We start from the raw sequence: 25,567 nt of genomic DNA on the forward strand, positions 1-25,567 counted from the left end.
TGAGCTGAGTCGGGGGTTGGGGAGACCATCTCAGACCTCGAAGCCTTAGCTCCACCCCTGCCCGTGCCGCAGGCTCCTATCCAAAGTCAGGGTGGGGCGCGGTGGGAAAATACAGCCGGAAATACAGCACCTACTGCCGGGGCTCTGCCCGCCTACAGACGGAGCAGGGGCTGAAACCGCGTCTTGGCCAGCCAGCTGCTCTGTGGCGCCGGCCAAGTGGCTTGCCCTCTCTGAGTCTCAGTCCATGGCGGCCACCACTAATACAAGGGGAAGCACTCAGACACACAGCACCCCGCCCCATCTGATCCGCAACCCTACAGTGCATCTGCCTCCCCGGAGGGAAGAAAATCACTTCGGTTAGGTAGGGCCCCAAGTTCCAAATTTCCATCTGCAGCCACCAAACAGATTCCAAGGCCCAAAGCGGCCCGAGTCAGATCGGGGAAACTCACTTGCAGAACAGCACAGAGCGACCAATGCGCCCTTGGCTCGCTCTCCCGTTCCTCCACGCCCCACGCCCCAGGTAGGTCCTGGCAACTCTGCACTCGGGAGACGGCCAGACCTGGTGGAGGGTCTCGGGAGAGCCCCTCCAGGCAGGGAGAACCCAAGCTTCTCACTCCCCCACCCCCAACATCGCTGATCCACCGAGCCAGGGCCGCTCGCTGCCTGCCCAGGCCTTCCAGACACAGGAGGGAGGATGAGTCATCCATCAGCTACCTGGGCCCAGATGCCCTCCTCCCCCAAACTGCTCCCCGCAGCCCCTCCCGGGGCTCCCTGAGCATCCCAGCGCCAGCCCGCCCCTACCCCTCACCCCCCTTCCCAGGGGTTCCTATTTTGCCATCCTAGATTATAATTGTGGGTAGCGCGGGCCCCGGAGAGAAGGCACACAAATCAAACGCCGCCGTCTCTGTCTCGCCAGCCCGGCTGAGGCGGCTTCCTGTGCCCCCGTCCTCGGCCATGCAAATGAGAGCGTGTACCCAGCTGCCCGCCTGCTGCGAGGCCGCAGAGGAAGGGTGGGGACTCCCGGGCTGGCCAACTCCATTCATAATATTTACAGTAAATGGGCCTCTCTGGCGGCTATCTCGGGCGCATCCCGGCCTCACGGCCACTCAAGTTCAAGTCCTGAGACGTCCACTCACTCGATGGGAGACCCCTCCCTCCCCTGCACCTCCCAGCTCTGCAAGCTCTCTTTAGAGCGGGGGTGGGCTCAGACACCTGGGCCCATGGGGGAGCCCTCTCTCCCTGTCCCCAGATCTGCATCCCCGCTGGGTAAGATCCTGGCCACTCCCAGGAAGATGCAGGGTGGAACCATCACTCGAGAGCCAAGAGGCCCAAGTCAAACCTTTGACCCGAGGCCCCAAGTTCAGCCCCCCCCCCCCGCCACCCCCAGTAGAATCCACAGTGGGACACCCCCAACGACAAACATTCACCTCCCCCACCCAATTCAACAGGACAACCTTCTCTTAAAACACCCGCCAGGAGCCCCCCGATTTTCTTTTCTCCCATTGCTTGAAAGCATCCGAATGCCATATCTGAGGCAGGGTGAGAACCCTACCCCAAAACGGATGGTGCCACACAGCCTGCTTCTGGAAAGGCCCCAAGCCCCGAGGCACACACAGGTCAGCTGTGGCCAGGCTCTGCTCTCGCCGTGAGCGTTTTCGTTTCCAACACGGGCCCCGCACACACGCTGGGGGTGGGGAGGGGCACCCCGGCTCGGCTACTCTGCTCATGACTCCCCGAAAGGCACCACAGGCCCCAGACGCAGCCCCGCGCCCCCCACCCCCCCCATCACCCCCGCTGCTCCAACTCAACTCTGGGTTTTTCTAGAGGGGGACACGGAATAGTGTCCCCCAGACATTGAAAAAAAAAAAAAAGAAAGTCGCAAAACAAAAGTCCTTTTCATCTCGCCCTTCCCCACCCCCCATGTTCCCTGACAATTATGAAAACTGTTCAGGGGATGGCATTTTGAACATTGACTGCATTCCGGCCAATAAATTCCAAAGCGGGATCGGATGGAAAAGCCTCTCTCCTCGCCGGCTCCCCGCACCCCCCTTCTCGCCAGCCTCATTCTTCTTTCTTTACAACCCAGCACTAGGCCAGGCCGCGCTGTCCTCACCGGGGAAAAACAACACGCGGACAGACTGGAGACAGAGTGCAGACTGGAAAAGTTAATCATTACTTCTGTCTGCCTCCGTAATCTAATCTCCCTGGCTTGACACACTCCCGTTTCGGCCGGCCCGGCCCTTTCACCCCCAAAGCACTCACGACCTCCAAGGCCCCCGTGCCCCCACAGAGCCCCTGCAAGCCCCCCCCCCCCGGCCCTCCTGGTTCTTGCCTCCAGGGAGGGGCCGGGGAGCACCAACGCATCCCCCCACCCCTGCCCAGCCTCTCTGCCTGCGCCCACATTTCGGAGTGCTGGGGCCTCCACGGAAGGGGGCTCCAATCTGGCTTCCATTACCGTGCGGAGCCAGGCAGCGGCTGCTCCTCCTCTCCCTCCTCCTCCTCCTCGGACCTCCTTACCGCACAGACTCAGGACCCCCCACCCCCACCATCCATCCACCCCTGCTCCTCCCTCTCTCTTCCCCCTCTGGTCCCAGCCCACCCGGTGGCCCCCAGGGACATGCAGGGCCACGGGCCGTGGGTGAGGCAGGGGAGGGCCTCACTCAGTGCACAGATGCCCAGTCTGGAAGCATGACCGAGCCCTGGGGAGGGCGGGGTCAGCCAGCAGTGGTCACCACAGAGCATGGTTCCCCCCTCCCTCCCCCCACACCCAGACAGCAAGCAGGGGGTCCTGGGGAGCTCATTCATTCACCCACATTCAGGTGTCATCAACACTCAAGGGCCAGGCGCTGGAAGTGACCCCAAGTGGAGGCAGGGGTGGGGGTCAAGAACGAAGGGCCAGTGGGCTGAGCTGAGCTGAGAGGCCCTGGGGGCCAAGCCAGGCTTCACCCCCTTCAAGCCCTCATCGCACCTGCAGGAATGGCCCTGGGGAAGCAGCTCAGGGGTACAGGCTGTGAATGCACAAGGCCCAGGGCCCGTGCCTGGCAGTGCCACCCGCTGCCTCCCTGGGCACGGCCCTAGAGGCCACCAGCACAGCCGCAGTTGGCCCCAACACCCAAACACCTTGCCTTGGAGGGAGAGGGTGGGTCAAGTATCACAAGAGTGCACCCCACATGGCGGGAGGAGAAAAAACGGTGAAAAAAGGTGATTTCAAGAAAAGTATGAGCACGGCTGGAGCGATAGCACAGCGGGGAAGGTGTTTGTCTTGCACGCGGCCGACCCCTGTGCGATTCCCAGCATCCCGTATGGTCCCCCAAGCAGAGCTAGGAGTAATCCCTGTGCATCACCAGCCCAGTATGACCCAAAAAGAAAAAAAAAAAAAAGAAAAGAAGAAAAATATTAGCACTAAAATATTAGCACTGTCTCTCCGTATGGGGATCCCATGAGTTTGCTTCCTCTCCCCGAAGCAAAAACAAAAAACAACAACAACAAAAAACACCAAATCCCCAGGTGATGAGGGTTCAAATTTCTCAGGGGGAAAGCCCTGAGTGCGCCCGCTCCCTTCTCTGCTGATCTGCAGGTGGAAGGTGCCAGCAGCCGCCCCCCACCCGAGCACGAACCCCCGAAATGGAAACCCACAGAGAAGATGGTTAGCGCTGTGGGAACACGGAGGCCAAGTACAGCCACTCAACTCTGCAAGTGACAAAACGAGGCCTGGTCAGCCAGGCCAGAGTGGTAGGAGAGTGTGAGGCGTTTCCCAAGAACAGTCCAACCTGGGTTCAGTCCCCAGCACCCCATATGGTCACCCCTCATCACTCCATACAGTCCCCCACAAGAGCCAGGAGTAAACCCTGAGCACTGCCAGGTACAGTCTCAAAACAAACAAACAAGCCCTGACACAAAGGGAAAGTCAAAATCCTTGGCACTGAAAACATGTCCCACCCCCACGGCTAGACATAAAACACTTGTACCCGGCATTGATGGGTTGGAGGGAGGAGGGGGAGCCTCAATGGGCTGAGGCACATGTGGGAGCCCGGGAGTTCATACCCAATACCGCACGGTCCCCCAGCATGGCGATGGGAGCAGCCCCAAGTATCACAGAGTGTGGCACCCAAAAGGGCTCTCCCATGATCCTGGCCAAGAGCTCAGCTCTCGGCTGTCACCTCCCACTCTGCACTGGAGGAAGGTGAGAGAGAGAGAGAGAGAGAGAGAGAGAGAGAGAGAGCACGCATCCCACAGAACACACACAAGCCCCGTTCCAGCTGCTGTTGACAGACCACACAACCAAGCAGCCAGTGATTGGGCACCCCCCCAGCCTGCTCAGCCACGCCCAGGCTGACCCCTCTGCCTGCTCTCCACAGGGGCTGAGAAGCCCCTGCACTCCGCCCCCCCCCCCGGAGCCGCAGACGTTGGTGCTTGCCCGCCTGACTCTACACGGCCCCCCACCCCACACCTGCACAGCCCAGCCCGCACATTTGCTCTTCCGGAGTCACCCCCACGTGACGGAAACCACAGGGGCGCCCCGGCTGGCTCCTCCCCACTGCTGGCCGCTCAGCCTGACGCAGCTCCTGAGGGTCCCTGCCCCCACCCAGCCAGCTGCAGCAGGTCCTGGAGGTGTTTCCACGCCGGGCACCAGCCCTGCCACCTCCGCGGGCACAGCCTCCTGCCCCGCGTCCTGCCCTGTTTGGACAAGTTCCCCTCAGCCAGTGTTCAACAATGCTTTTACACACCCCAGGGCTCTTGTATTATGAAAACAAAACAGAGCAGCTAAGGAAAAAGCCAAGGGGTGGGGGCTGAGCGAGGAGCAAACGAGACACAGACACACACACACACACAGACACACATGCGCACAGGTACAGAAACACAGGCAGACACAGACACACATGCGCACACACACACAGACATATGCACACACAGAACAGACAGGCACGCACACACAGACACATGCGCACGTATGTATACGCGCACACACACACACACACACACACACACACTCAGAGCTCCCTGGGCCTCAGCCCTGACATGGCCCTGGCAGCCCCTGTGGGCACTGGCCCGGCCTCAGGAACAGCACCACAGGCTTTGGAAAGGCAGAGAAGGCCGTGGAAACTTCCTTCACACCCGGGTCTCCCCTCCTCATTCCCACAGGGCCCTGGGGCCAGGCTCTGGGGTGGCTGACAGACCCCCACAGCTCCATCCCCCCGGGCAGGGGCAGCTCTGAAGCAAAACTCCGAGTGCCTGGAACACGTTCTCAGGCGTTGCTGAGTGATGGACACGGCTCAGGGTCCCTCAGTGAGGGGAGATGAGGCTGCAGGGGACAGGGCCCGGTCCCATCCTGCCCACCCCCCTTCCCCAAAAGGCTTAGTTTTTTTTTTCTTCCCCAAGCTAAAAGCGAGCTAATGACACAGGGTGCGGCCGGGCAGAGGGCCCCGCAGCCAAACCCAAACTCGTCTCCAGCCAAGAGCGGCTTGGCGTCCCCGCCTGGGGAAGGAAGCGGAGAAGTCATGAAAGATTCCTCAGTAAACCGGGAAATAAGGCCGCAGTTAGCAGTTCAACTGAAGGTGACCTTCTGGTTTAAAAAGAGAATTTTTTAAAAAGTAATAAAAATAACACAAAGTTCTCCAACAGCTCCTTCCTTAACAAAAACGGCCCCAACATTCTCCTGGAGCACAAGGAGAGAAGAAGGGAGAAAACGCACAGCACTCACACACGCACACACAATCACACACATCCACACACGTACAATACACACACACGTTCTCGCACATCCACACGCACACAAATACCACACGATGCCACACATTCTCCCAAATGCAGTCACACACAACATCCACACACTCCACACATATGCATACACAATCGCACATATCCAACAGGCCAACACTCACACACACACATCTCCACACACATGCACAATCACACATGTACTTTTGCACATGCAGACACATCTACACACAACATTCACACATGTGTACTCACACATATGTGCGCGTGCGCGTACACACACACACACACACACACACACACACACACACACACACACACACAAGCGTTCATTCCCACAGGTCTGCGGCCGGCCCCTCAACCACTACCTTTCCCAAAACAACCTTTTTCTGGAGATCTCTCATGAAGGAGTGATGCAATTTCCTGTCTGGTCCCCACAGTTCCTCTTCACTGCAAGGTGAAAGTTATCGCCCTGTTGGCAGCAACCGTCCCCAGCCCCTTGGCGTCCCTGCCCGGCCCCTGCCGGCCCCACCTGCACACGGGGGCCGCAGCCTTCTCCTCTCTCCTCCAGAGACGGCTCTCGCCACGGGTGGGAGCCCACCACACAGCCCCCCGCACTTCAGAGCGTGCGGCCGTGGCTGGGGGAACGTGGCTTTCTTCGTGTAGTCTGAGCCACTAAATTGAGAACTGCCTCAGCAGTTAATAATATCTTCCCGCTGAAAATAGCCCCGAGAGGAAGCCGGCTCGGGGACAGCAGGCGGCCAGCCAGACCGGGCCGGCCATTCAGCCCCGTGAGCAAGGTGGCAGGGCGGGCGGTGACCTCCCTGTGGCCGCGAGGTACAGTATCCCTGCACACGCAAGCCCACGGAAGCCGCGGCCCGCTCTGCAGCCCCAGAACCGGGCGGGCCCGGGACATCGGCCCAGCAGACCCGGATGAAGGCCTGGGAGTGGCCCAGGGCAGGGGACAGGTGGTCCCCACCTGCTAGTTACCTGCTGGCCCCTCACCCCCCACCACCCCCTACCACCAGGCTAGCTGGGCAGCAGGGCACTGGGCCGGGCAGGCCAGGCCAGAGAAAGTCGCCTGGGGCCAGCAGAAAACTAGGGCACTCACTTCCCCCAGAGGAAGGTCAGGCTGGGGAAGCATCTCTGGGAACTTTCCTGCCTCTCCATCCTCTGCGGCAGCAAGCGAAATGCCAGGGTGAAGATCCAGGCGGGGATGGCATCTGTCTCCTCAGGTAACATGCGCCAGAGACGCGCCCCCCACCCCAGTGCAAGCCATCGAGGGGGCCTTGGAGAGCCGCTCTCCCCAGATCCCCAGCACTGCTTCTCCAAGCCTCCACACGGCACTGTCCGAGAGTCGCACAGTCCCAGGTCCCTCTCCCCACCCGCAAAATCCCACTTCCAGCAGTCCCTGCTGTGCTGCAGATTCGGGGTCCTACCACCCCCCGCTCCCCAGGGAAGCCCCAGGCCGCCTTTCCGATGTCATTCACAACAACAAAACGAACTGGGAAGAGGAGCAGAGTTCGTGAGCACTTACTTCTGCTTGGATCTCCAGCAGAAACCTCACGGGGAGAGGAGACGTCCCCGTGCCTCAACCCAGAGTATCAGACACGCTAAGAGGGGCAAGGTTCACACGGTCCCCAATACACGGGTAGGCCTGGGCACCCACCCCCAAGTCTCTCCCACCAGATTCAGACACGTGCTTTGTAGGTGCCACATAAGCAAGCAGATGTGGGGGGTGGGTGGGGGTGCCCAGCCGCGGGGCGATGCTGGAGGTTCGGGGGGGGGGGGGGCTTTGGGGACAGAGACATGGGGAGGGGACCACGACCACGAATCCCCTGACCCCTGGGCTAAGCTCGTGTATGCAGTCCCACTCAGTCCTCTAGAAGCCCGGGGACAGAGAGGCTGGGCTTGGGGTGGGGGGTGGGGGGTGGGAGTGTCAGTGCTGGCTTGTCTTCGTGAGTGGCCTCCCAGCCTCGGCCTGCCTGCCTGCAGTCACGGTGACAGGACGCATGGACGGACACAGACAGCCCATCTAGTCTGGTGGGCAGGACTGTCTACACCGGTACTGGAGATGTCTCAAGCTGTCTCCCTGCCTTAACCCCTGCCTGGCTGCCTCACAGGGCAGAGGGAGGCTGATGTCTTTATTGATTTATCTGGGGGAGGGGTGTGTGGGGACAATGTTCAGGGCAGAACTCCTGGCTCTGTGCTCAGGGCTCCCTCCCATCTCTCCAGCCCCCAAGGGATGAGGGGGCAACACAGGTGCGCCCAGGTCCATGCATGCCCCTCCGCCCCCCAGACACTGGGGTCCGGGAGGTTTGGGTTCCTCCAGATTCAGGCTCTGGCCCCCATGTGCTGGGCCATGAGTCCTCCTGAGTTCCGAGGGTCCCACTGCCCTTCCACTCCCCTGTGGCATGAGAGTCCTCAGGGCCCCCAAAGGCCGCTGGTACCCAGGCCAGGGAAGGAGACATCAAGACACAAGACAGGCCCCCCCAGCCCGGTGTACAGGCCAGGTGACACCTGGGCCACCTCCTCACAGATGGTGGGGGGCAGAGTTCTCACTCCCCAGACAACCCCCCATGGAGGCAGGACGGCTCCCCCCACCCCAGAGGAGAACTGAAGGGCCTTCAGAGGTGAGCCAGACAGAGACCAGCGGGGCTCCGAGAAAAGAGATCCCCATACCCAGACGGGGCCACAAAGGAATCCAGGCAGGGGCCTGGAGTCTTGAGCCGAGAAGCAGACTTCTCTCAGGTTGGTGAACCGGCGGGGGGCTCCCGCCAACATGAATGCATGGCCAAGAGAGGGAGACCCCTCAGTCCTTCCTTCCCCCCAAGGCAAGCCAATACCGGAGCACCACAGCCTGCCCCCCCTCTCCGGGAGCCCCGCGGCTACACCTCTTCTTCCTAAGCTGGTTTGCTGTTGTTGTGTGTCTGTTGGTCTGTCTGTGCTCAGGGATCACTCCTGAAGGGCTCTGGGAACCATCTGGAGGGTCAGAGACCAAATTTGGGCCGGCCGCATAGCAGGCAAGCACCCTACCCGCTGTCCTATGCCTCTGGCCTACCTCTTTGAAGTTTCAGTAACTCGAGTGGTCACTGGCCCACGGGTGGTCAGGATGGCTAAGGCCTGGCTCGACCAGACGCTGAGAAACTGTGCACCCAGCACAGCCAGGGGAGGGGGTGAATCTGCCGCTGCCGCCGGGTAACCTGGAAGTCTGAGGTGGAGCCTGCATGTCTCTGTCCTGAACCAGGATGGCAGACGCGCTCGCCGCGGCCCTCCCAGAAAGTACAGATGGAGCCTGCGAAGACGAGGCTCGGAACACATGCTTCTCATTACGGGCGCAGTGAAAGCTCTGGGCGCAGGCCCTTCCCATCCCCACCGCGAGCGGGGCCTTCCACGCTGCCATCTAGGTCAGTCCTCAGCAGGACCGGCCTTCCGGGGCCAGGACACCGTCCAGCACGAAGGACCTGCTCTGGAGACGCTGCCTTCCAAAGGCACCATCCTAGCAGCCTGAGCCCGAGCTCCAAATCACAGCTGGGCCCCACCCCTCATCCCTCCCCGAGCCCCCAAGTACACCTCCCCCTGGAGACCCACTGGGGCCCATGGGAGGAGGGCCCCTAAGGTCTGAGCTCACAGCAGGCCCGCTCAATGCATGGGACTGTGTGTCTGCAGCCTGTGCGCTCCACACAAACACACGTACACATACAGAGGCACAAGACACACGCATTTGCACACACATGCACAAACCACACACACACGCTTGCATGAGACACACATGCATGCTCATACATGCGCACAAAATGCACGCGCACACACATATGCACAGAACATATACACACCCATACACATGCACTCACATGCACAAAACACAATACACACGGAGGCACAATACACACGCACTTGCACAAAACACGCACGGTCACACACATGCACAAAACACACCCATACACACACGCACTCACATGCACAACACACACACACACACACACCCATGCACAGAGCAATCCATCTGTCTCGGAGAGCCGGCTGTCAGAAATGAAAGTACAATCTCCTGAACCGAGTCCCAGCCTTCTAAAAATGTGCTGTTTTCCCAGACTGGGGAAACTTGGGGGGGGGGGGGGCACTGCTCTGCTGCGAATCCCCAAGGCTGGGCCCGCTGTCTCTCCCGGGCCAGCTCAGAGCAGCGCGGCTGGAATTCCGACCTGCGGCCAGCAGGGCCCTCCCAGGGTTCCGACCCGCCCACTCCCCCCTTCCGAGCAGGAAAGGGCAGGGCCAGGCTTGTAGTCATCCCGGCATTTGGGGGGGGGGCAGGCCTTGGCGTGCACCCCCGCCCCCACCTCCCAGGCACCACATTTTCACATTCGGCTGTTTTTTCTTTCCCTTCTTCCCTTGCCAAGAGAATCAAGGCCTGGCTTCTGCTGCCGACCTTCCTCCCACCCTACAGAGCCCCATTGATGGAGGCTGGACAGGAAGGACAGCACCCAGGCCTTCGAGGAGACTGGGGGGGGGGGGGGGCGCCTTCACCCTCCACCCAGCTCCGCACCCCCGACACAGGCTCCCCCTCTCCTCCAGGCCTGCCCCACTCAGCCCCTGCTGGCCTCTTCCTCTGCAAGGCGGACACACCCAGGGCCCCCATCCCCGCCCCCCACCCCCCTGTGGAAAGATCAACTTCTTGGAAAGAAAGCTGGAGGCCTGGGCTTTCTCTATTGGTAAAAACCCGCCGAGGCCCAGCCTGGGCCACTAAAACCAGGGGGCGGGGGTGGGGGTGGGGAGCGATCTCCTCCGAGAAGGGTAAAACCCGGGTTTCCTCCACTGCTCTCCCCGCCCGCCCAGACACCCCCAAACCATTGGCACCGACCCCAACGCAGTTTCTTCAATTTCCCCCCACGGCACATTATTAATAAACCGCTCCAACTCCGAACGGAAAAGAAGAAAGAGTTCAAACTTTGAAGCCTTGGGAATTAGTAAATCAAGAGCTAAAATTCAAAACAAATGCTCTTTCATGTACGCACCCCCCCTCCCTCCTCCCTCCTTCCTTCTCGCAGTTTGGTTTAAACCCGCTTCCCTTCAGAGGGGGCACTCGGCCCAGCCCACCCCACCCCTGCAGCTCCGGGTTCCTCTGCAGAGTTGCGGTCACCTGGGGGAGGGGCTGGTGGCCATCTCTGCTGTCCCTCAGTCTCCTTCGAGGACTGAACAGCTGTTTTTTTTTGGGGGGGGGGTGGGGAGACAAGCACAGCCCACCCATCTCAGCAGGGGCAGGGAGGGCGGGTGGGCCCTCCCTGGGCACGCCTGGAGCTGCTGAGAGCCTATGTCGCCATTTCCTCCAGCCCAGGAGACAGACGAGATGTTATCCACCAGCCAAACCCTCCCCAAAGCCCCTTTTCAAAGTCACCACTTCCTGGGCGTATTCCTGCAGTTCCAGGGGCCCACAGGGCTTAAAAAAGGCAACTGGCCAAGGGCCAGAGAGACAGCACGGAGGTAGGGCGCTTGCCTTGCACACAGCCGGCCAGGGTTTGATCCCAGGCATCCCATATGGTTCCCCCAAGCACTGCCAGGAGTGATTCCGGCGTGCAGGGTCGGGAGTAACTCCCAAGCATCGCTGGTACAGCCCGCCAAACACCGAACACCAACCCATCTAAAACTCGGCTGGTACAGCCCGCCAAACACCGAACACCAACCCATCTAAAACTCGGCTGGCCAGCAGCGTCCTGAGACTGTCCACTCGCCCAGACCACCTGGCCACTTAGACCTTCTTCCTTGCAGACATGCCCAGGCCTCAGAAAGTGGGAAAGACACAGCGCCTGCAGAGGACGAACCCCACCACTACCAGGGGTACCCCCAGCTCTGGGTCCCATGCCGCTCCTTCCCAGTCCTCATTACACCCATCGGGTCAACAATGTGCTGAAACCACAAACCAGGTCCAGCCATCCCCGCAGAGCGCCCAAGAGGTGTCCCCAACCCACCGAGCACAGTCTGAGAGGTCAGAGGTGAGCTCACCCAGGAGGGCACCCAAATCTCCCACCCCCACCCCAAGAGCACGAGGCAGATGTGCAGGCTCTGCCTGAGGGAAGAGGGGCCAGAGCCCAGGACCTGCAGGTGCTGCCCCCCCCACCCCTGCCTGGTCTCCTGTAAGGAGGGGGTGGGTCCTCAGGGGACTTCAGGGATGGTGGGGGGGGCCAGCAGGTGGGCCCAGGGTCCTCCCCCTCCTCCGCCTGTAACCCCTCCCCCTCTGCCCCCCCTCCAATCCTTGCGGGAAGATGCTTCTACTCCAACTATCTCAGCTCTTGAACCCGCAGCGCCTCCCGCACACCTGGGGGGTCTGAGAAACCCTTCCCCAGTGGCGGTCTTAGAGCCTGTGCTAACCCCACAGCGACAGGCCTTTGGGATATATATGGACCAGCCCCCAAGCCGCAGGGCCACCCTGGACCTGTCAAGCAGCAGCAGGGAACAACAAACACAAACCAAACCACAGGGGTCCCCAGAAACACCCCTGGCCACGCCCACTCCTCATCCCCCATTCACTGCCAGGACAGTAGAGGAAAAAGCTCCCTTACCTGAAAGCCCCCCAGGGGCCAGGTAATTCGTTCCCCCGGTTTCAGCGGAGGAAGGTACAGCATCTGGACAGTCTGCTGTGGGGGAGAGAGAGAGAGGAATAAATACACAAATAAATACGGGCACCAAGATGAATGTTAAGCACCTCTTAAACAGCATTAGAGAGAAACCACACATTCCGAAGGGCTGGCTCCCCGCAGCGCCCTGGTCATCAATGTCTAATGTCTGCCCATCAGGAGACAGACCACAGCACCTTGTCACCGTCTGGGCTCTGGCCTGCTAGTTAATCATTAGTCCAGTCAGGCTCGATCACAGACGGGCTGGAATTCCTTCCTTTTTTTTTTTTTATTGCAAGTCCAGTTGTTTCCCCCCCCACCCCCCACCCCGCCTCCTGCTTTGAGGAAACCAGGTAATTCTCACGTCAGAGAAGGTCTGGGTTTTGCTTCCTTGTGCCTGTTCCTGTCTCCCAGCCAAGGTTCCCAGCGGGAGAAATCCAGGGCCAAGCCTCAGCCTCCTTCGCTTAGATCCAGGACTTTTGCAGCCACCCCATGCCCTGCTTCCAGCTCAGTGCTCAGGGACCATGTGACGCCGGGGCCCAGACCTGGCAGCTCCAGTGCTCTGAGCTCTCTCTGGCCCTGTGGGCACTCGTGTTTTTAAAAGACAGACTGGTGAGGGGCTGGAGTGATAGCACAGCTGGTAGGGTGTTTGCCTTGCACGCGGCTAACCCGGTTCGATTCCCAGCATCCCGTAGGGTCCCCCAGGCACCGCCAGGGGTAATTCCTGAGTGCATGAGCCAGGAGTAACCCCTGTGCATCACCGGGTGTGACCCAAAAGGCAAAAAAATAAATAAATGAAAATAAATAAATAAAAGACAGACTGGGGAGAGACTTCAGAACTTCTCAGGACCAGGCTTGGGATGGAGGGATTTTTTTTCCCCCTCCTTAATTTCCTTTGTGATGACAAGCAAAGGGAAAAAGACCCAACTCGGAGCAGTCCACCGAGTCCCACTCAGGTATGCCATCTGCACCACCACCAGATCCAAGGCCACTCTCCGCGGGGTCCGAGGGGAACTGTCCAGGTACCTGCGGGGACGCCCAGGCCCAGGACCTCCCCTTGTGTCTTCCCTTCCGCCCGAGACTGGGGATTTTCCTGCTGTGGGGACTGGTCCTGCCCCTTCAGACTCCCTGTGCCCTCGGGACAGACCCTCAACTTCCCTTCGGCTTCTCTGTTCACCCTCAGGTGCTCAGCGTGACCTACATGCTAATGACAATGCCTTGGGAAACAGCGACAGAAAACAGTGCCCGCAAACCACAGCTGACTCCTGCCGCAGCAGAGAGCTTCACACACACCAGGGTCAGGGCTCAGGGCCGCAGGAGAGGAACCAGAAACGCCCCCGTCCCACCCCCTGCCCCGACCCTTCCTGGCACATGGAAGTCCAAGGGTATGGAAAGCTACAGGCAAGTGGTCCAGGGGGGGTCCTTTACTGCCCAGAAGCTGGTGCCCCTTTTCTGGTAAAGGAATGGGGAGGAGGGAAGGGGTCAACACATAGCCCCAAACCCCTCTGGGGCTGGGGCTGGGCTTCCTGTCATTTCTGCCCCCCGCCAATTCCTCTGAGCTTCTCATCCTCCCCTGCACCCTCTCTTGGGCGAACAACTTTTCAAGAATTCTCCTGGAAAGGGGGGCAGGGGTGGGGGGGTGGGGAGAAGGAGAGGAGGGTGCCGAGGGATGGCTGCCGCAGGGGGTAGAAAAAAAACGACTGTGTAATCACATTGGATCAGGGTAAAGGATAATTCCTAACAGGAATATACAGTTTTACAGGATACACTTAATCAAATAGAAAACAATAGGGGCAGGCAGGAAATGGAGCCGCTTGCTAAATGGTGTGTACCCTGAGCTCGCTCAACGACTTTGGCGGCTTTCATCACGCTCTGCTCGAGACAGAGGCTTCGCGGGCCCCCTCCCCCCTCCGGAGCGGAAGACACCCCCACATTAAACAGGAGGACTTCTCCGTGGCCATCCCACCCCCAGCTCTGGCTGGCGGCGTCCCAGGGCCAAGGTGTTTCAAAAGGAAAACGCAGCATCTCGGGGCTGCCCGGACCACAGTTGGGGTGTCAGCCTGTGGCAGATCAAAGGTGCGAGAGAGCCGCGCTGGCAACCACAAGTGTTTTTTATGAAACGCTGCTCTGCCCTTCTGCAGCGCCTTTGATCTCGGAGGGATTTACAAACATTAATTAGGCCTCCCTTCCACTCCTGTGAAGTAGCAAAGTAGACCTGTTTGACACGCACCCAGGTAAACTGAGGCGTCATTGACTAGCGCAGGGGGCCACCCAGTAAGCTGCTGGGCTCTGCCCAAGAGTTCAGCCCGGCCCACAGCCCAGCCCGGCCCAGCCCGGCCCGCCTCCCCTACCTTCCCGCAGGTAGGCAGGCCGGCAGGAATGTCTTTACCTGCACTGTCCAGACAGGCCTTTACTGCCAGGCTTGTAAAGGTCAGAGGCCACGCCTCACCCACAAAGCGTAAAGTTAGGGTCCTAGCTTCTACCTGCACCACCTGCTCCCTGGGGTCTAGGTAGGCCCAGACGCCAAGAGGCCCCTCCCAACTCTCCACAGCTAATTGTCACCACTCCCAGGGGCACACTGGGTTGCTGGGGGACTCATCCCCACCCACCAAGACCCGGCAAGACCGGTGGAGAGGGGTACAGGATGAGGAGGGCTGGGGACCCCAGAAGAATCATTTCCCCAAGAGTCAGAACTTTCTTCTCCACTTAGTCCTGGGCTTCCTGAACACCTGTGGGCATAGGACCCCCTTACCCAGTACTACTACACCTCCCCCCCCCCCCCCCAGGTACATCAGCCCCAGCAAGACCTCCCAGATGTCCCTCCGCACAGCAGGATAATAATCCACTGCTCCAGAATCATCCCACGTCCCGGGCAGACACATCACCAAGCCTGCTGAATGAATGAATGCACCAATAAATGGGCACACGAATGAATCATCTAAGTCTTTAATCATCCGGATTGAAAAGGAGGCCCGGAAAACTTAAAAGAGCTCGGCGAGTTAAGAGGTAAAAGGCAGGGCTACGATGGAAAAACTGGGCTGGGCTGTGGGGCTTCAACTGGCCCACGGGGATCGGCCAGGGAGTCCAGGCCTAGGGCAAGTAGCGCAGAGCCAGAAACAAACCCCTCCCCCTGCCCATTCGCCCGCCAACCTTCACGAGGGCCACAAGGGAACACATGGGAGCAGCTCCCACGGAGCAAGCCTGGGACAGGGCTCCCGGGGTTGCAGGTCTGAGACAGAGCCACATGCTGGGTCCACCCTGGCGCCCCCCCCCCCCAGCCCAATCCCATCCTTCTCGCTCCGGAAACTGAGATGGCACCCCCAAGAGTGCACTCCTTACAGGATGAGCCGGGAACAGGGGGCTTCTTCCTGCCCATAACCACAGCCGCGGCCACCTCGGACGCTGAATACTCCTTTCCGCAAAGGGCCGACTGGCTTGCGACCACCCAGGTCCACACAAGTCAGAGGTCACTGAGGTGCTGCAAACTGGAGAGCACCCCACCCCCACCCTGCCAAGGCTAAACGCCCTTGGGTTTCCACAAAGGTTGGAGGAGGTCCTGGTGCCTTTCTAAGTCGGGGGAACTTGCAAAAGGGACTACCTCATCACGAGAGCCGGTTAAGATTTTAACAGCTGTCCACGATAAAAATCTTCGACGTGACTCTCACCTAGTAACCCAAGATCAAGAATTCCAGCCAAGGGCTCAGAACTTCAGAATGGAAGTGACTGACCTCTCCTCCCCAGCCAAAGACGCTCTCCGGTGAAAGGTGAGGGCAGACACCCCTGGAGGAGCATTTCATTGGGGCAGCTGACCCCAAAGTCCCCGGCCACGCCCCTTCCTCCAGGGAAAGGCCCCAGACAGACACAGCCCCCTGGGTCCTCCAGGCCCCCAACAGCTCCTTCAGCAGAGGGGCTAGCCTGAGAGCACCCCAGTCCTGACAGGGCACCTGTTCTCACTCTTTTTTTTTTTTTGGTTGTTGTTTTCTTACAAACAAAATGTTTTGGGTGAGGAAGCAGCTGTCTGCGCGTCTGTCTGGCAGGTTGCTCACTCCCCATTGGCCGACCTGGAGAGATTTTCCTCCCCTCCTTGGAAACGGCACATTCCTCTTTGTGGCTTCTCTGTTTACACACATTTTGCTACCTAATGTCAGCACTTGCTAATGAATAAATACATCACTCCACTCACTGAAAATGAGGTCCTGACCGGCAGGGCTCAGACAGAGATCCCAGGGACCAGCTCATCCCTAGAGCTCTGCTGGGGGTGGGGGGTGGGGGGTGTCGGGCCCGACCCTGAGCTCCGGTTTGAGGAACCTTATCTCGGGCACCTTAGCACCTACTTCTGGGCCAAGGTGACTGCTCTCGAAGGAAAACCGCCTGATGGATCGATCCGTCGGGAGACTGGGAAGAACTCGGAAAGCAAACGGGAAAGCCCTAGGGAGAACTGACCTGGGCAAAGGACGCCCAATTCCGGCCGTCACAGAGAACCCTGTCCAGCCACATTCTTTCCTCCCCAGCCAACGTGGTCCTTCGTCCTTCGCACTAACGTTAGTGGTTAGTTAGTTACCAGCTTAGTGACCAGCGCAGAGAGCTGGTTATCTCCTCATTAATGACCATTTATCTGCTGTTTTGTAAATCGAAAGCAAAATATCACATGCTCTGCAGCCATTTATTAGGCAGGCCCCAGGCGAGGGGCAAGGCTTCCCCAACCGGAGCAGGCGCCCGGGGAGGAGGGCTGGGTGAAGAGCCGAGCTTCAGTTACACCGTTCATTAAAGTATTTAACTTAGGACAACGCCCCAGCAAGAAGTTTTAATTAGTGGGGCTGAGGGGGGCCAAGGCGGAAGGACTTGTCGAATTCCAAGTGCGAAATGGGGGCCCAACCCTGCATTTTTTCCTTCTCCCAGAACCCTGGTCAAAGAAAAATGTCACAAGGAGTGCATTTTCCAGCCACCAGGGCATCGGGCCCCGGGGGGAGGGGGGTGCGGCAGATCCAAATTATAATCCTGGCTTTCAGCACAAGAGCGCTCCCCCCCTGTTCAGAAGGGGCCCCAGAGCCCCTGAAGGTGCAGCCCTGTGGTCCTCCCTAAGTCTGGGGTGGCAGGACCCTCTCTCTCCTCTCTCCTCCCTGGCCCTGTGTGTGGATTGAGGGAAAAGACACAAGCAGAGGCAGAAGTTGAGGGCAGACAGGCACACGGAGTTGGTGCCAGGCTCCAGTGACTTGGCTGGGCCCTGGCCCTGTGTCACAGGTGATAGCAAGAGACAGGCAGCCACATCAGAAACAGTCAGAGCCCCTACAAGAACTCCCAGGAGCAGAGGAGAGCCCCAGGGGACTCCACTTGGGAAGGGTTCTTTCTCTCCCTGCAAACCGGGCTTTGGAAGACGTTTCAGAACCGCCTTGCTTTCATTGAATGAATGTGGATGAGCCCCCCCACCCCCTCCCGCCCCACACTTTCACCCCCACCCCATGCCCAAGCTGTTTCCTTGGGTGTTCACGAAAGCCTCTGAATTTTCCCATCAACCTGTCCTACTTGGCTCCCGGGACACTTCGGCATGATGGATCAGAGGCCACGTGCTCAAGCCCAGCCAACTTTGTTCAGAGTGCAAAGGCAAGAAAAAGCGAGGAAAACCCCACGCAAAGCCTGTCTAGGAACCGTCTGGAGACAAAAGAGGCAACTCACACAGGCCACACGGGGACCTGCGCCTCCTGCAGCCTGCCAGAACTCGGCCACGACAAGCCAGGACCCTGGAACTCCCCAGGCAGCAAACGCCCGCCGGCCCTCCTAAACCTACCAGCCCGGAGCCTCTCCAAGCGGCTGCCCAGACCAAGAAACCCGCCTTCGAGCTGAAGGCTCCAGGGCTCACTTAGGCGGAGGGAGGAGAGAGATGCACTGGTTCTTTCTTTTTTAAACTACAAAATAAAAAGCAACTACTCACCAGTTGGCTTGAGAAAATCCATCGGGTATCTGGAGTAAGGAGGAGGGGGCGACTCTGGAATTAAAAAAAGTAAGAGAAAATAAAGGGCGAGCCATGAGAAGGAGAGATAGAAACTTATGATAACAGAGGCATTCTTTTAGCCCAACTGTTTGTCTTAGCTGTGGGGGTTGGAGGCAGGGCCGCGAGGCGGTGATTGCCTTGATATTTAGCTGTCAGATAAACAAAAGAGCCGCCTGGCGCCAGCCTCGGCGCTCCTCTCCTCCACGTCTGCGGCCGCCGCCGCCGCCGCGCCGCGCACCGGCCTCCCGGCTGCAAACCGCGGCCCGCACTTCACCGTTCCCAGGGCGAGGGGCGACCAAGCCCCCTCCCCGGCCCCGAACTTCAGACCCCATCCCTCCGCCCCCCACCCCCTCCGTGCGCACAACATGCGCACAACACACACACACATACACATACACACACACACACACACACACACACACACTCACGCGCGCGGACCCGCCCGCCTCCAGGGGCGCAATTCACCTCCGCCCCGGGCCGCTGCGGGGGGCACCCGCTCGGGCACACGGGGCGTCCCGGGTCCAGCGTGCTTGGTGCACTTGGGGAGACCCCCGGGAGGGGGGGACGCTCCCGCCGCACATCGACTCGGAGGAAAGGGGAAGTCATGAAGACTGGGGGCGGGGAGCAAGAGGCGGCGGCTGGGGGGTCTCGGGCGCGCAGCTCTGGCCCCGGCGCCGCTGGGGGGGGGGGGGGGGTCGGAAGGTCGCCGGGGCGCGCGGAGATGGGGTGGGAGGGCAGACCGCTTTACAGCCCATTCTCGGCGCTCCTGAGCTGCAGGGGTCACCCTCACTGCTCTCGATTCGTTTTTTTCCTCCCCCAGCCCGGGCTGACACGGTGGAGACCAACTAGCCGGCTGGGCACCCCCTCCTCATACTCTCTGCCGCCCCCCTTCTCCCCCCCCCGTCCCCTCCCCAGTTCGATCCGCACTCCAGGTAGGTGGCCGGGACCGGCCCGTCCCCAAGTCCCCTTAATCACGAAAGCAGCAGAGATGCCCCCTGCTTTTACACACCCCTGCTCGGCCCGGCCTTCCTTGGCGGGCTTGGACCGACTCCAACTCGGCCACACACCTCCCTCAACGCCTTTCCGGGTGCGGGGGAGGCGCGCCCCCCACCTCTTTTCTGCAAATCCCACCGCCACCACCACCACCAGATCGGAAAGTGAGGGCGTCCTGTCTTTTTCCCCCCCGCGCGTCGGTCGCCAGCCTGAGCTGTGCCCAGAGTCCCCCCTGGGGAGGAGGAGAGAAGAGTGGCAGGGAACCCCCAGGGAACCCCCTTCCCGTCCCCCCACGACCCTTCACTCGGGTCTCCCCCGGTCTCCCTCCCCGATGGGGGTGGGGGGGGGCGCGTACGTGCCCTCCCCACCCGAGACGCGCGGCCGCGGCGCCCAGCCCGAGCGGCGGCGGGTGGGCGCGCACCAACTTCCTCACCTAGTTCGCAGAGCCGGCTAAGGTGATGGGGGTTGCAGCACACCAGCTCGGGGTTGATCTTCCCGTAAGATTCACAGCAACACAGCCTCTTGACTTCCGAGGAATGCCTGAGATCCGGCCACCTGAACACTTTGCAAAGCAGGAGGGGGAGCGAGTAGGACGAGGGCGGCTGCGCGGGCTGCGCGCCGGCGGGCGCCCCCAGGCCCAGCCTGCAGTCCAGGCGGCCGGGCAGCAAGAGGCACGCGGTGCGCGTACCGCCGCGGGACTCCACGGCCTGGAGCAGCAGCTCCAGCTGCCGCTCCTTCAGTTTCTTGAGCACCGAGTGCGTGAGCGCCTTCAGATCCGCCTCGGCGCCCCCGGCCGCGCCGGCGCCCGCGGCTGGGGGGTGGGGATGCTGGTGACCTTTGGCACCTCGGACCGCCTTCCCCAGGCAGCAGCCGGCCCTGCCTGCGCCGCCGCCGCCGCCGCCGCCGGCCCCATGCGCCCGGCCGTCCGTCGCCCCTTCTCCGCGCAGCTCGCCGCCTCCTCCGCCGCCGCCTCCCCCCGCGCCCTCCTCCTCGTCCTCGCCGCCGGGCGCACGGCTCCTCCAGAGACGCCGGACGAGCGCAGATCGTTTGGTCCTGAACATGCGGGGCGAGGAGGCGAGGAGGAAAGTCGTTGGCCGGCTAAGGAGCGAACATGACCTCCGCACACCATGAAGAAGTCGGGCGCCGAGTTGGGGCAGCAGGCGCAGGCGACAGCAGCAGCAGCAGGGGCCCGGGCAGGCGCGGCGGTGGCCCGAGGGGCGCTCCGTGGCATGCGCCAGTCTCCCGGAGGCCGGGGCGCGCGCGGGGGCCCGGGGGCGCCCGCCGGGGCTCGGGGGCTGGCGCTCCGGCGGCCCCACCCCGCGCGGCCCGCGCCGAGCGCGGCTCTCGGGCCCCGACGCACCCCGGAGGAACGCGGCCGCCGCTTCCCTGGGGGCGACGGAGCCTGCCCGGGTCGGCGCCTCCCCAAAAAAGACGCCCCCCCGCAGCGGCTCCCGACGGTCGGGCTCGCCAGCCTCGGCTTCCTACATGGAAGACCCGCGGGGACCAAGCCCGAAAGGCGTTCGGCTGGGCTGCAGGAGGGAGGGAGGGGAGAAAAAAAAAAAAGCCTTTTTTCCCCCTTGCTAAGCAACTTAATTTGGGGGTGGGGAGAAGCAGGCAATTAAAAAAAAAAAAGCAGGCACGCGATTTATTTTTTTCCTCTATATCCTTAGTAACCGGATCTCCTCGAATTCCGTGCACACGAAGCCTCGGGGGAGGGGGCCGAGTGGACTTCACCCCGCATGAGATGTCTGGAGCAAGACGAAGGCTTGCTTAAAAAAAAATCTTAAGAAGCAATATGCAAAGCCCAAAATGAAAAAGGAAAAAAAAAACCACCTCCTCGCACCACGGAGGTCTGGGGGCGTTTGGCTGGAACTGGGGTTTAAAAAAAGAAAATGTTTACAAAGTAAAACAAGACGTTCGAGGGTGGAAAGAACGTATCCACGAGTTACAGCCCCCCTCTTTTTTTTTCCTTGCAAAAAAAGCCCCGCTGGTCTTCCTCTCCTTTTCTTCTACCCAAAAAAAAAAATCGTGTCAATTTTTTTCTTTTAATCCACAGAAAGCTTTGGCTAGGCTGCTTCAATCCTCCGCATCTGGGTGTTCTACGGGAGTCTCTGGTCTTTCCTCCTGCGCTCCCGGGGGCCCCGGTCCTCGGCGGGGACTTCCTCGGGGCCGGCGGGGGCAGAAGATGCTGCGGCGGCGGCGGCGGCGGCGGCGCCCGGCGGGGCTGACAGCGCGGGGGAGGGCGGGCGGCGCGCTCCAGCCCTCCGGGGCGCAAGCTGCTCGCTCGTGCGGGGGGCCGCGGGCGGCCACCGGGGCTCTCCGTGCGGTGCGCGCCGCTCGCTCCGACCCGGCCGCCGCGGCCAGGAGGGCCCGGGTGTCCTCGCGCCGCCGCCGCCTCCTCCGAGACTCTCCTCGGCGCGCCCGGGAGCCTCCCGGTCCCCCCCCCGGTCCGCCCTCTCCCGGCGCTCAGGTCCTCGGGCCGCCGCTGGGGGCTCGCCGCGCCGCGCTCGGGGGCTCCGGGGCGCTCGGCAGCTCGGCGCCGGCGGGCTGGCTCCGTCTCCGGGCGGCTCTCTCCGGCGCGGCGAGCGGGGCTGAGCGCGGCGCCCGGCTGGCTCGGCTGGCGCGGCTCAGGGACGACGCTGCTCCGCGCGCCGAGCGAGCGAGCGAGTGTGCCCGGGGCTCGCCGCCGCCTCCCGCAAGGCCTCCCGCCCCCGCCCCCCGGCCGCCCCCGCCCCGCGCCGCCGCCGCCGCCGCCGCCGCCGCCTCCCGCCCCCCCGCGGGCCCTCTGCGCTGCCGCTTCCACTGCGCAGTGGCGCGCCCGGCTCCGGCCTCGTCACGTGGCCGTCTAGACACCCTGTCGCTTTAAAAAAAAAAAAGCGATTGTGTTTCGCAAACAACAGATCGGGTTTCTGAAAGCTATTTCACCCCCCCCTCGCCACCGCCGCTCCCTCCCGGGCCGCGGAGAGGGGAGACCGGGGCAGGGGTGCCGGGGTGGGGGGGAGGCCCGGCCCGGGGGCGAGGCGACGCGGGGAGCCGCCGCCGAGACCTGGCCCGGAGCGCCGGGAGGAGCGAGGGGGCGGCGGGGGAGGGAGAACCCGAACCCGGGACCACCCGAGCCGGCCTGGGGAGCGCAGCAAGGGGCCCGGTTTGGAGACCCGCCGCGGGGAGCTCCCCGGGGGGACCCCCCCCAGGTCCCGCGCCCGCGACCCCGCGCGCGCGCGCGCGCGCACACACACACCGCCGCGCGCTCGCCCCGGCGGTTCATTCATTGGTTTTGTTTTAAAGGGCCTGGCGGCGCGGAGGGGAGGCGGGGAGGAGAGCGCGGTCTCGGTGGAAAAGACATTCACACCGGACTGGAACGAGGCCTGGGAAGTGCGCGCTGGACGGAACAGCCGCGCCGCCGAGGGCGGGGAGGCGGCGCGAATGTGACCTCAGCGGCGGCCGCGCGCTCCCGCCCGCCCTCTCCCGCTCCGGGCTCGGGTTTCTAGGACTGCCTGGAGAAGCGTGTCTTGTGCACAGCTCTGGAATGCATTTGGCCGGCTGACGAGCTGCGAGGGGCAGCGTCCGGGCAGGAGGAGGGGGGTGCGCTGGGGGGGTGGGGGGGCGCGCCCCGCCGCCTGCAGGCTTCCTCCCAGCCGGAAGACCTCGGGGGCCCCCCGCCTGCGGCGCGGGAAGGTTACCTTCCGAGCAGACCTGCCTCCAGCGGGGGGCTCCGGCCGGGCAGAAGCCGAGATCCAGGGCACCGAGGTCGGCGTTCTGAAGCCGGCTCAGGGACCATCGCCCATCAGGAGTGGTCGGGCCTCCAGTTGACATGGTGGCCCGTGGAATTTCATCCGTGCAACCAGATTTTTTTTTTCTCAAATCATTTAGATGTGTTGAGATCAGGATGACCGACTCTTCGGGGACGTTAAAGAGTCTCTAGAGAAAGGTGAAATGTGTTGTTTCCATTTTCTCAGCTAAATGGGGGACGTTCTAGCAACTTTGAGCTCAACCCCCGGATCCTCCAGCCACCATCGGTGTCTGCCCCATAATTAAGAATCCACAAGAGTTGGATAGGATTTAGAGGGGCCATTTTGATACTCTCGGCCAAACCCAACAAAAGCAGCCTTGCAAATCCAAATATGAAAGGAGGTCAGTGACTTCTTTACAGGACTCCATGAATGGGGCCCTGGGTGCATGTGAGCCTGGGGACAGTGTCAAAGACAAAGCTTTGGATCTGGGTGATGGGTCAGGAGTGACGGGGACAGACAGAAGAGTTAGAAATGGGTGTTTCGGCTGCAGAGTGCAATGGATGAAGGCATTTGCCTTGCCCACAGCCCATCTAGTTCCCGTCTCCAGCTCCCCATATGGTCCCCCAGAGCACTACCAGAAGTGATCCCTGAGCTCAGAGCTAGGAGTAAGCTCTGAGCACAGCTGGGTGTCCGTCCCCACCCACCAAAAATGGAAGATTTAAGGTCTGTGAGTAATGTCTACGCACACACCTAAGAAGGAATAAAGTCAGAAAAACCTGCTTCCGGGCAGGGACCTGGCCATCGATGTAGCACTGGTTCCAGATCCCTGGTAGCCAACACAGGGCAAGGTTAGAAAAGTTTCTGTAGCAAGTTGCAGTCCCTTCTCGTCCCTTCTCAGGGTTCCATTCCGTCCCCCACCCCCACCCCGGCGAGGCTGGCCTGCAGTGACAGGAAGGACTTAAATAAACAGAGCAAGCCAATGTCATCCTTCTAGTTCAACTCCTTAGACTCCAGGGAACGCAGCCAGGGCGTGAGCACTCAGGCAGGAGAAGCCAGAGGGCACCAGGACAGGCAGGGTAAGTGGGTGTTGCAGGCGCTGGCAGTGACGTCACAGCTTGTCTGGTGGGACATGCACGCACTTGCAGAGTTCTGTTCCCACAGAGTGTAATTGTGGGTGTTTTAATTCCGCGTCACCCCTCTCTGGCCCTCACTGCACGGCTTTTCCTCCTCCATTTTACTACCGGGGGTGGGATGCCGGGCAAGTAGCTACATGGCCGGGGCTGCTTTGTAGCTCTCTGCCATGGTGCCCCTAATCAGTTAACATCCTCGGCTCCCAGAAGCTGTCCCCACCCAGTGTCTTCTGATCCCTTTCCTTTCCAAGAAAGAAGCTATGCCGGAGAGGAACTCAGGGCTGGCCCGCGTACCTAGAAAGGAACTTCCTTTCTTTGCTCAGACACAAGCACCCAGTTTCAAACTATTCAGATCCAGAAGGGGAGGGAAAAAAAAAAGTCAGGAGCGTACCAAACTATTGTGAATGAGTTTGATTTTAATCATTTTGCTGGCAGGGAAGATGGAATAAAATATCTCATGTGCAGTTGTTTATTTCCTGTTGAGGCTTCTATTTTCATCTTTTAGTCACTTTGGTGATAGTAATCAAACCTTAATAGTGGCATAGGCACCAGTCACAGGCCCCAAAATAACTTGCAGCAGAGTAATGACCAAGGAGGATGGAATCAGCAGGGACCCGCCGACCACATCATCAGCCCCCCAAGTACCCACAGGATTCACACACACACACACACACACACACACACACACACACACCCCACACGGGCCACCTTGACGCCACTGACTGAGCCACCAGAGGAGAGAGGAAACTGGAGGCCAACGGAACCTTGAGGCCCCCAGAGGAAGGAGAGCAGCCAAAGAACCCAGGACAGCAGCTAGGGGGAGCAACTGCAGATGGAGTGGAGAGAATCTGAGAGGTCTCACCTCCAGGCAGCCCTAAGGAAGATCAAAAGGAGAGGAAAGCAGGGAAGGAGAGAGTGGGGGATGATGCCCTTGCCTTCCACCGCCAAACCATGATTCAGTCCTTGGGACGGAGCCCTGATCACGTCAGGACTGCCTCTGCACACAGAACTAGGAGAAAGCCCCAAGTATCACCAAGGATGGCCCAAACCCCATACATAGTACAGGAATTAAGGCACACGTGTTGCATGCAGCCAAGCCCAGTTTAATCCCCAGCATCCCATAGGATTGTCTGTCTGAGCACCACCAGGAGTGATTTGTGAGCACAGAGCCAGGAATAGGCCTTAAGCACCATTGAGTATGATGCCTTCCCCCACCAAAAGGGAAAAAAATTAAAAATAAAGGCCGGAAACGTAGCCCAAAGGTCTGGGGTGCATGCCTTGCCCATCCAGGTTCAGGCTTTGGCTTTAGCCTAGAACAACTTCTGAGCACCAAGCCAGGAGTAACCGCTGAGCATGGCCAGCTGTGACTCAAACCACAAACAACACCCCCAAAGCAATGGG

The 25,567-nt window shown here is 60.7% G+C and overlaps 1 protein-coding gene across 2 annotated transcripts in view; it reads right to left on the reverse strand.

The window, feature by feature from the left end:
* SMAD7 (SMAD family member 7) overlaps nucleotides 1–22,041 on the reverse strand; it is a 28,226-nt gene extending 6,185 nt beyond the window's left edge. Inside the window, exons 1-3 of one of the 2 annotated variants that reach the window (XM_056138116.1) lie at nucleotides 19,739–22,041; nucleotides 18,253–18,306; nucleotides 12,270–12,341 (exon numbers count right to left, since the gene is read on the reverse strand). In XM_056138116.1, the coding sequence (XP_055994091.1) occupies nucleotides 12,270–12,341; nucleotides 18,253–18,306; nucleotides 19,739–20,366 (754 nt within the window). In that variant the 5' untranslated portion in view covers nucleotides 20,367–22,041. Of the gene's footprint in view, nucleotides 1–12,269; nucleotides 12,345–18,252; nucleotides 18,307–19,738 lie in introns of both variants that reach the window. The other variant, XM_056138115.1, reaches the window with a different exon arrangement.
* Nucleotides 22,042–25,567: the final 3,526 nt, after the last annotated feature.

Source organism: Sorex fumeus, unplaced genomic scaffold (assembly GCF_029834395.1).
Source record: "Sorex fumeus unplaced genomic scaffold, SorFum_2.1 ptg000128l, whole genome shotgun sequence".
Classification (NCBI taxonomy): Eukaryota; Metazoa; Chordata; class Mammalia; order Eulipotyphla; family Soricidae; genus Sorex; species Sorex fumeus.